Source organism: Odontomachus brunneus, unplaced genomic scaffold (genome assembly GCF_010583005.1).
Source record: "Odontomachus brunneus isolate Ranch 3 - 2012 unplaced genomic scaffold, Obru_v1 Obru_scaffold_033, whole genome shotgun sequence".
In the NCBI taxonomy this organism is placed as follows: domain Eukaryota; kingdom Metazoa; phylum Arthropoda; class Insecta; order Hymenoptera; family Formicidae; genus Odontomachus; species Odontomachus brunneus.
Window position 1 is genome coordinate 2,144,169 of NW_022639483.1, and position 10,923 is coordinate 2,155,091.

Sequence of the window (10,923 nt, forward strand, 5' to 3'; positions counted from 1 at the left end):
TATATATATATATATATATATATACAGGATGAGTCATTTTAATCAAACCAGGCAAATATCACTAAAAATATGGAAGATACGGAAAAATATTTCAAACAAAAGTTGTATGGTTCTGAGACATAAGATGATGTAATTGGCTTGACCTTGGATAGTCGTTTGAAAGTCACGTGAAAGTCATCTTCAATTTCTTAAATGAACACTTCCATTTTTCACTACATATTCTTGTAGCTTACCTCGAGAGTTTTCCAAAACACTATAATAAAGTATTTTTTCATTAAGTACTTAATGAAAAAATACTTTATAGTGTTTTGGAAAGCTCTCGAGGTAAGCTACGAGAATATACAATAAAAAATGGAAGTTTCTATTTAAGAAATTGAAGGTAACCTTCACGTGACTTTTAAACAACTATCCAGGGTCAAACCAATTACACTATTTTATGTCCTCCTCCGAACCATACAACTTTTGTTTGAAATATTTTTCCGTATTTTCCATATTTTTCGAGATATTTGCCTGGTTCGATTAAAATGACTCACCCTGTATACACACACACACACACACACACACACACACACACACACACACATATAAACACTTTTGCAAATAATAGTATGTTTTATCTCATTTTAGATCATGAAAACTTCAGCATCATTTATATCTGTTTTGAATGCAACGTATTAATATCATATTAAATTACAGTACAATAGGGTTAATTTATACAATAACAATTTAAAAACATTATCAAAAGAAATTATACTATAATTATATAATTATATAATTATATTATAATTATAAATTAATTCTTGATTAATATCTATTCAAGTGTAATCGGGGATTTTGCAGGTTACAAAATCCCGGCTTTAATACAATACAATATATATCTGTTTTTGTTATTTTATTGTTACATATTGTATGTTATCAAAATATTTTCAACAATGATGATGTGGGTAGCCCTAGTTCAAAGAATTAGCTGTTGAACCTTAATTGAAAAGATTTGCGTATATAAAGGTTCCATGATATCTTGTTTGTTTACAGCCGTAACTAAGATTCTACGAGGAACTCGATTGATTACAATTTTTTACTTTTGAGATTTCTATTACATGTGCATTCCAGGTAATGCAGGATTACTCCGTAGCATTTCTCAGAATGACTCACCATTATTTTAGACCAAGGGAAGGCACAATCCCCTCAATTAATTCTTTTAATATTCGTGCCACGCATGTAGCTCAGCTTAGTTTTGTTAAAATAACTAATACAGTTCTTGTACGTGGAATGGTCTTCAGTACATGTAGAAAATGCGAAAGTCCCATTCTACGGATGATAGAGCCTCGTCGTGGAGCAGAAGTCTCGAAAAAACAGAAAAAGTGATGACAGACGTCCGATGCGCAATTAGCATACATTATTTAGAATGTTGGCGAAACAACTACAGGACGTACAATTACAGAATGTACATAAAAACAACGAGTTTTATATCGACGTTTACTGCTATAATACGAAACACATAAACGTTTGATCTTTCTTCACCGGTAGAGACGCAGCGCGTAGAGATGAACTTGGAGAATTGTTCGACGTTCTCTCAGTTCATCGTAGATGAGAGTGTCGTACGTGCTCCGATTTTCGCGATTTTCTAGATTATCTTCAATATTGTCAACAGATGGTAGTCACAAGCACGATTTATCCATTGCTAAAACTTGGCTCCCAATATTCGACATATGGCTGGACGTATTTTTCACCGTCGTCCGCCGGCTGATTTATCTATCAATCACCTTCATCGTGCAGTACTTTAAGTATCTGTATATATTCAAGATCTGCAAGCGAGCTACATGATCTCGTAGACAGCTTGCCGGGAGTTGTATATTACAGTTTAATCGTCTTCAAGATAACCACAGTTTGGAAGTATCATCAGTAAGATGTTGTGACAAACAACACAACTTTTTTTTTGTAATCATTTTTCGTTACCTGATTCCTGAAAAGAATAATTAAACTGTTAATTAAACGAGTTTATTAGAATATGTTTATTAGCATTAACAAATACCTAACTGTTCTGGAAACATGAATTCATAATAATTATTCTTAAGTTAAGTTGATTCCTGCAATAACATGTTATTTAAGCCAGTTAACTATAATAATTAATAAGTTAATTAAGAATAATTAATTTGTTAATTGAGTTTATTAAAATATATTTATTATCATAAACAAATATTTTCCTGATTCCTGTGTGTGTAAGGAATAATTAATAATTTTTAATTAATAATTAAAAAATAATTAATTTGCTAATTAAATGAGTTCATTAGAATATATTTATTTGTATAACCAAATTATATAAACAAATACTTACCTGTTCCGGAAACACGAATTCTATAAATCTATAAATCATAATCTGGCACATGTTATATTTTTTCTCTCTCTTTCTCTTTCCTGCCTTCTCTCTCTTTTATTTCTGTTATAAGAACCTCATAATCTCGGTTACAATGCCGATAGGCTTAAATGTCTTATAGGGAACTGTGATTGTTCAACCATGTTTCCGTCCATTAAGCATTCTGCAGGATATTTACAGTATATGTAAAGAAAGCGATAGTCGCTCATTCTATCATTTTTTTTTGTAGCATTGCTGAAAAAAAGTGCATGAAACAACTGGCAAAGCAGCTATTACTGTTCATCGCGTGATACCAACTTCGTTCGGGTGCGCTGTCGGACATATGATTTTAATGAATTTATAGGACAGTCCGGCAAATAATAAGCGCTGTTTTGAAATACTTTTCAATTGCAACTGATCAGTAGGCACATGAGAAAAGATAAATTGTATTAAACTTTCTAATGGATTATGAGATATATTCAAGGTATTATGCGGCGTAGAACAAAGAAGAATATGACGATATTCATCTTAACTGACTGTAATTGTAACTAATTTTCTACGAGTCAAGTTAATTAGAATTTTTTTTCTTTTAAGACTCCTGCCACATGTGCACCCCGAAGAACGCTGTTCTTCATAACATTTATGAAAATTACTCATTATTATAGGCTGTTCGATCGTGGTCAAATGAAGACAAAATGTACTTCCACCGTCTGCTTTTTTTAAGGCTCATGTTCACGTGTTCAATTCAATTCCGTTCTGTTAGAATAACTAATACAGTCGAATGTTGTCCTCGGCACACGTGCAAAATGCGAGGATTACTCACTTCTCATCAATGGTACAATACTGCTGCTGAAGAAAATTATCGAAAAAAAGGAAGGAAAAAACCGACGATCGCTCGAGACACCCCTACTGCACTGGAAGCACAACTTTCTGCCTTTGTTTGTTTCTTTTAAGACTTATAGTTAGTCGTATAATTCAGTCCCGTTCAGTTGGAATAACTGATGCAATAATTATACATTTAATGGTATCGATACTAATAGAGAATGCGAAAATTACATGTAATTTATCGAAGGTATAGTATTGTAGGTGGAGGAAAATTCTTGAAAAAGAAAAAAATTAATGAAGGCTGACATCTGTCGGAGGAGAAATGTAATTTTTTTTTCGATACGCGATCAGAATGCATTATTTAAAGCGCCGATAGAATTAAAAGACGTTGCATGCACATAATGAGTTATATCTCAATTTTCTATTACATTGTAACGCGCCGTTACGTGTAGGAAAAAAGAGCGAGTAGTGAAAGCGTCGACAGATATCAATTCGGACAAAGCGAAGTCGAATTCCCGCAAACACAACTCGTATTTAAGAAATCAATTTATGTGGGAAAACGACTTTTAAATTAAATATCATTTTACCATCCTAAAAGATCCTATAGACGAAAAACAGTTTCTAATTTTTCTATTAAAGTAAAACGTCATTTTATTTGAATTTCTGTTTTTTGTATTGTTCCTAGAGTAGATCACTCGGCGATATAAGATACGAAATTTTATAGTACAATATAACGCCGACGTATGTACAAAGTGACAATAAAGACATATTATTCATAATTATGAGGTTTCAGAAGCAACTGACGATCATGGCTGGAGGAATGACGGATTTATCGTTCGAACTCTTCACCAAACGTAAGTATGTGGATTTGATACTTGGGTTTGGTATTTGATGTATAACTATTTGATTCTTTGAATGCTTCCTAATTAATGTCAATTCTTGTTATAATATGCACCTCTTTCTAGATGATAATTCCTTTTGTCTTGTTTTAGATCATAAAAGCGTCCGCGTCATATATGTCCATCTTGAATGCGATGTATTGACATCGTTTAAAACTATAGCATGGCAACATTAGCGACAAATGGTGTATTTAGTAGGCTGAAAATTTAGAAGCTGTAATCAATGAAATTTGATAATAATTGTATATTTAATCTTGATACTGATTCAAAGTATCAGGTATTAGGTGGTTACAGAATTTAAGCTTATAATTAATAAGATGCATTAAATACGTTATGCTGCTGGTTCGCACGTTTTTATATGCTGCATATTACGATATCTGGAAAATAATAACGTGGATGTATAGCCTAGTACCAAGAAATTTTCTGTTAAATTTTTACTGGAGGTTTGAGCATCAGTTCAGATAGCATCTTTTTGCCGCTGCAACAATTGTGCTTGCACCAATTTTTTTTAAATTTATGTCTAGTCGATTCCAATTTTTTACTTTTTATACTTCTAGTTATATACTCGACAAAAAGTCAATTCCTACAAAACTATCGATGAAAATTGCCTGTTATTATGTTACCCTTCTTTAATATAGAGAAAAAATAAAATTTTTCTTTCCCTCTCTCTGTCTACCTCTTCCACCCCTTTATTTCTTTTACAAGAGTCTCATACCCACGGTTACAATGCAAATCCGATCAGCTTGAATGTCTAATACGCAATTGCGATTGTTCAACCACGTTTCCGTTTATTAAACAGGATATATACATGATATATAAAGAAATCGATGTGATCACTCGTTTTATCATTTCCCTTTTTGTAGCATCGCTGGAAGAAAGTGCATGGAACAACTGGCAAAGCAGCTATTATCGTTCATCGCGTGATACGAACTTTGTTCGAATGCGCGATTGGACACATGATTTTAATGAATTTATAAAACAGTCTGGCAAATAACAAGCATTTCCTCGAAATACTTTTCATTACAACAGATCAATAGACATATGAGTGGAGATGAATTGTATTAAACTTTCTAGATGATTGTGAAGTATATTCTTGGTAATATGCGGCATAAAGCAATAGAAGAGTACGGCGACACTGATCTTAACTCACTGCATTTGTAACTAATTTTCTACTGGCAGTCAAGTTTACCAGAATTTTTTTCCTTTTGAGACTCCTGTCACATGTGCACTCCGAAGAACGCTGTTCTTCATAACATTTATAAAAATTACTTGTCATTATTGGCTATTCGATCTTAAAGGAAGACCCAATGTACTTCCGCCGTCTGCTTTTTTTAAAACTCGTGACCACGCGTGCAATTCAATTCCGTTCTGTCAGAATAATTAATGCAGTTGAGCGTTGTCCTCGGCGCACGTAGAAAATGCGAGAATTACTCGCTTCTCTTCGATGGTATAATGTCGTCGCTGAGGAAAATTATCAAAAAAAAAGAAGGAAAAAGAATTGACGATCGCTTGAGACATCCCTACTGTACTGGAAGCAAAATTTTCTGCCTTCGTTTTTCTTTTAAGACTCATAGTCAGTCGTATAATTCAGTCTCGTTCAGTTGGAATAACTGATGCAGTCATAGCACGTTTAATGGTCTCGGTACCAGCAGAAAATCCGAGAATTACTCATAATTTATCGAAGATATAGCATTGTGGTGAAGAAAATTTCTTGGAAAAGAAACAGAAAAGAGAGAAAGCTGACATCTGCAGGAGGAAAAACGAAATATTTTTTATCAATACGCGGTCAGATGGCATTATTTAAAGCGCTGACAGAATTACAAGACGTTGCATGCACATAATGAGTTGTATCTCGATTTTCTGTTACATTGCGGAACGCATAATAACGATTGATCCGCCACCATTGGAGTGGGGATCGTAACATGTGGGGATGCACTTGGAGGATTGGTCGGTGCTCTCTCAGTTTATCGTGTACTAGAGAATCGTATATTCTCCGACGTTTGCTTCCTAGTATATCCTTGGAACCGTGGACAGATGGTAGTCACGAGCACGATCAGTCCATTGCTGCAATTCGCCCTTCGAAGATACGCCGTGTGGCCGGGCGTTCCCTACGTCAACGTTCGCCGACTGATTTACGTGTTGAGCCTAGTCGTCATACAATACTTTCAATATGTATTCATATATATGATCATTAAGAATGGCGAACTGCAAAATCTCATGTATACTATACCGCAGACCATGTATTATACTTTGATCCTCGTCAAGCTGATAACACTTTGGAAGTACGATCGGTAAGATATTGTGACAGGCAACGTGATTTTATATTTTTCCGATATTCCCGATATTGCGTGTCGAAATCATTACGGAATCTCTCAGCAAGTAACCATTGGTCCTCTGATCTTCGTTAACGCAAAACTGCAATTAATGATTACGCTCTCTAAATATTAGTTGACGCCGCGGTATATGATCCCTCGTATAGAGAAGTGATAATGCCGCGGCTCAAGATGTATCTCTATCCGATTATTGCGACGAATTGCAGCCTGGTTCGCGAAGTACTGGCCACTGTGGAGACTGATTGGCGCGAGTGCGTGAAAGACGATCAACACTTACACATAATGACGACAAAAGCTAAACTCTCGAGTTTTTGCGCACACGGCTTGTTGATTATGAGCTCGTTCGATGGCTTATTCTGCTTCGGAGGCGAAAACATGCTGGCTATAGCGGATATGCTGAAAGGTGAAAATGTTACTGCACGACCGTTTCCGATGAGGGTAGTGTTCCCCTCAGCGGCCGAGCAATCGCCGGTTTACGAGCTGCTTGTCATAATCTTGTTTCTGCATGGAATGTTGACAACATTTCTCGTTAATATTATATCCGGTCTAGTCCTTTCTCTGGTACGTTTTGCAACATGCTGTGACCATTTGGCTCACAATCTAAACGCGTCGATGAGGGAAATCTAATGTAGCATTCTTTGCAATTTAATATAATGTCCTGAATATGTTTTCACACCAACTGTCTGACAATATTCAAAATTCGATCTAGGTGACTGAAAGTTTACTGATAAAAATATTTTTGTAATTTACTAATGGATTACCAGACACATGGCGGAGAAGTAATGGGGAGAGTGTGTTGCATTCTGCCTTTTCCTTCTTTTTCGTTATAGTCGAGATTTTTTATAATGTATTTCCTCTTTAAATACGAAATACTTGAAATCTTTGCAGATACTTAAGTATATTTTAGGTATTTCATGCATGTGGACAAATCGAAATCACATGTCAAGAGCTGAAAAATATGTCTAAGAAAATGATGTGTAGTGAATCTCCACATTTTCCTACAGGAGTGCTGGTCGATAGGCACAATAATGTCATCACATTTGCTAAGAATGTTGACAAGCTTTTCTCCTTCATAGCTCTGATGCAAGTTTTCTTTAATACCATGGTAGTCTGCTTCCTAGGACTCTTCCTTATGACAGTGAGTATCACAGCGTCCACATGAGTGTCCAGACTGATCAACATCGATAATTAATGTAGTTTTTTTGATCATTGAATAAAATAGTCTCATAATGAAGATGGTATTGCCTTGTTCAAAGGCTTATTTGGTTACGCCGCCATAACGGCAGAAATTTTTACCTTTTGTTTTGTTGGAGAATACCTAAGCATAAAGGTTAGTGATTATTTAGTATAAATAACTTTCCCATGCTGCCTTATTTGATAATTAATTTGTTAGCATAGCAATTCGTTTGAGACAATATCTGTAAAAAATAATTACAACACATACGTCTTAACATATATCTATTTTAATATATATTGATATTAGATTGGATTTTTGCCAATGTAAGTCTTTTTTAAATTGTAAATTGTATTTAAAAAAAAGGAGCATACGCACAGCATACACACGACATATATACGTACATCACTATAATTACAATGCAAAGATCCGTATGTCGTTATTGTTGATTGTATTGTGGTAATTTTTAAAATTAGCAATGGCAAATATAACGCTTGTAATATAACGACATAACTTTATTTGTATTATTTATTTTCTTCTATTAATCTCCTATATTTATCGGTGTGATCATGTTGATATCATACGGATATCACATGTTTGAAGACAAGCGATCGTTGTAAAGTGTTGAAGGACTAAATATAATAGAGTTTTGGACGGAGACACGGAGATGCAAAGTTGTGAAATAGAGGAGAATCGAGTCGCGTAGCGAGCGAAAAGAAGCGAAGATTATTGTTGCGTCGTCATATATAGAAAAAAAGAACGAGTAACGAAAACGTCGAAAGAAATAAAGCGAAGTCGAATCACCAGAAACACCACTCGTCTTTAATAAATCAATTTATGTGAGAACGACTTTTAAATTAAATATTATTTTATCATAATAAAAGAGGATCTCACAGTATTATAAATAGTTTGTGGTGTTTATAGGCGAAAAACTGTCCCAAATTTTTCTCTTAGTAAAATGTCATTTTATTTGAATTTCTGTTTGTTGCATTGCTCCTAGAGTAGATCACTCGGCGATGCAGGGTACGAAACTTTATGGTACAATATGTCGCCCAGTAATAGTAAAGATATATTATTCATAATTATGAGGTCTCAGAAGCAATTGACCTTCACGGCTGGAGGATTGACGGATTTATCGTTGGAACTCTTCAGCAGCGTAAGTATGTCGGCTTTATTTAGTGTATAACTATTTGATTCTTTGTATTTCATCTAATTAATATTAATACTTGTTACAATATATGCGTCTTTCTGGACAACAATTTGTTTTGTTTTGTTTTAGATTATGAAAGCGTCCGCGTCATATATGTCTGTTTTGAATGCGATGTATTGACGCTGTTTAAAACTATAGAATGACAGTATTAGCGGTAAATGTAATTAGTAAAGGCTGACAATTTAGAAACTAATCAATAAAACTAGGTAATAATTGTATATTGAATCTTGATACCGATTCAAAGTGTCAGGTATTAGATGGTTATAGAGTATAAGCTTATAATTAATAAGATGCAATAAATACCTTATGCTGTTGTTTTGCGCGTTGTTATATAACATATTATGCATATTATGATATTTTGGCATGAAAAATAATAACGTGGATATATCAAGAAATTTTCCGTTGGACTTTCACCGGAAATTTAAGCATACTTGCCCAGTTCAAGTATAACCTTTTTGCCGCCTATGCTTGTAACAAATTTTTTTTTAATTTATGTCTATTCGATACAAGTTTTTCACATTTCGTACTTTTTTTAGTTATACATTCGACAGAAGATCAACGTCCTTAAATATCGAAGCAAATTGTCCGTTATTATCTTATGCTTCCCCAAAATAGAGAAAAAATAAAATCTTCTTTTCCTTCCCTTTTTATCCCTCTCTCTCTCTCCTTTAATTTTGTTACCTCATAATCACGGTTACAATGCAAACCATATCGGCTTAAATGTCTAATACGCAACTGCGAACATTCAACCACGTTTCCGTCAATTAAGCAGCCTGCAGGATATATAAAGAAAGCGATAGTCTCTCGTTTCTTCATTTCCTTTTTTGTTGCATCGCTGGGAGAAAGTGCATGAAACAACTGGCAAAGCAGCTATTATCGTTCATCGCGTGACACAAACTTTGTTCCGGTGCACCGTCGGATACATGATTTTAATGAATTTATAGGACAGTGTGGCAAATAATAAGCGTTACCTCGAAATACTTTTCAACTGCCACTGATCAATAAACACATGAGCGGAAATGAATTGTATTAAATTTTTTAGTGGATTATCAGATATATTCCTGGTATTATGCGCCACAGAGCAATAGAAAAATATGACGATAATAATCTTAACTCATTGTATTTGTAACTAATTTTCTACAGCCAGTCGTTTACAAGAATTTTTTTCTTTTGAGACTCCTGCCACATATGTATCTCGAAGAACGCTGTTCTTCATAACATTTATAAAAATTACTCGTCATTATTGGCTATTTGATTGTGGTCAAAGGAAGACATAATGTACATCCACCGTTTATTTTTTTTAAGACTTGTGATCATGCGCGCGATTCAATTCTGATCTGTTAGAATAACTAATGCAGTGGAAAGTTGTCCTCGGCACACGTACAAAATGCGAGGATTACTCGCTTCTTATCGATGGTATAATGGCGCCCCTGAGGCAAATTATCAAAAAAAAAAATACAAAGAAAAAGAACTGCCGATCGCTGAAGACCCTACTGCACTTGAGGCAAAATTTTCTGCCTTCGTTTAATTCTTTTAAGTTTCATATTCAGTCGTATAATTCAATCCCGTTCAATTGGAATAACTGACGCAGTCATTGTACGTTTAATAGTCTCAGTACCAGCAGAAAATGCAAGAATTACTCATAATTTATCAAAGATATAGCATAGTGGTGAAGGAAAAGTTTTTGAAAAAGAAAGAGAGAAAAGAGAAGGCTGACATCTGCAGGAAGAAATACGTAATATCTTTTTCAATGCGCGGTTAGCAGGTATTATTTAAAGCGACGACAGTATTACAAAACGTTGCATGCAAATAATGAGTTATATCTCGATTATCTGCTACATTGCGGAAAGCATAATAACGATTGATCCACGGCCATTGGAGTGGGGACTTAGCATGTGGGGATGCACTTGGAGAATTAGTCGATGCCCCCTCAGTTTATCGTGTACTAGAGTATCGTGCATGCTCAAACTTTTGCTTCCTGGGAGATCATTGGAACCGTGGACAGATGGTAGTCACGAGCACGATCATTCCGTCGGTGCAAATCGGCCTTCGAGCATTCGCCGTGTGGCCGGATGTGCCCTATGCCGACGTTCGCCGACTGATTTATGTGTTAAGCCTAGTCGTCATAC

The 10,923-nt window shown here is 34.9% G+C and overlaps 2 protein-coding genes across 2 annotated transcripts in view; both read left to right on the forward strand.

The window, feature by feature from the left end:
* The window catches only part of LOC116843561 (odorant receptor 4-like), a 3,034-nt gene extending 2,356 nt beyond the window's left edge, over positions 1–678 (forward strand). Inside the window, exon 6 of the mRNA XM_032814029.1 lies at positions 628–678. Within this exon, the coding sequence (XP_032669920.1) occupies positions 628–678 (51 nt within the window). The remainder of the gene's footprint in view (positions 1–627) is intronic.
* Positions 679–6,066: 5,388 nt separating this feature from the next.
* On the forward strand, positions 6,067–8,993 carry LOC116843562 (odorant receptor 22c-like). Its single transcript, XM_032814030.1, has 6 exons — positions 6,067–6,368; positions 6,617–6,971; positions 7,318–7,548; positions 7,633–7,740; positions 8,585–8,740; positions 8,864–8,993. Exons 1-6 carry the CDS (start codon positions 6,112–6,114, stop codon positions 8,912–8,914), a joined length of 1,158 nt encoding a protein of 385 aa, XP_032669921.1. The 5' UTR covers positions 6,067–6,111; the 3' UTR covers positions 8,915–8,993.
* The last annotated feature ends 1,930 nt before the right edge of the window (positions 8,994–10,923 follow it).

Bases quoted from the DNA above. Each gene is read 5' to 3' on its own strand.
- LOC116843562 (XM_032814030.1), top strand. From the start codon at position 6,112: ATGGTAGTCACGAGCACGATCAGTCCATTGCTGCAATTCGCCCTTCGA. The intron at 6,972-7,317 runs GTACGTTTTGCA...AGTATATTTTAG, and splicing joins CCGGTCTAGTCCTTTCTCTG to GTATTTCATGCATGTGGACA. The intron at 7,741-8,584 runs GTTAGTGATTAT...CATTGCTCCTAG, and splicing joins GAGAATACCTAAGCATAAAG to AGTAGATCACTCGGCGATGC.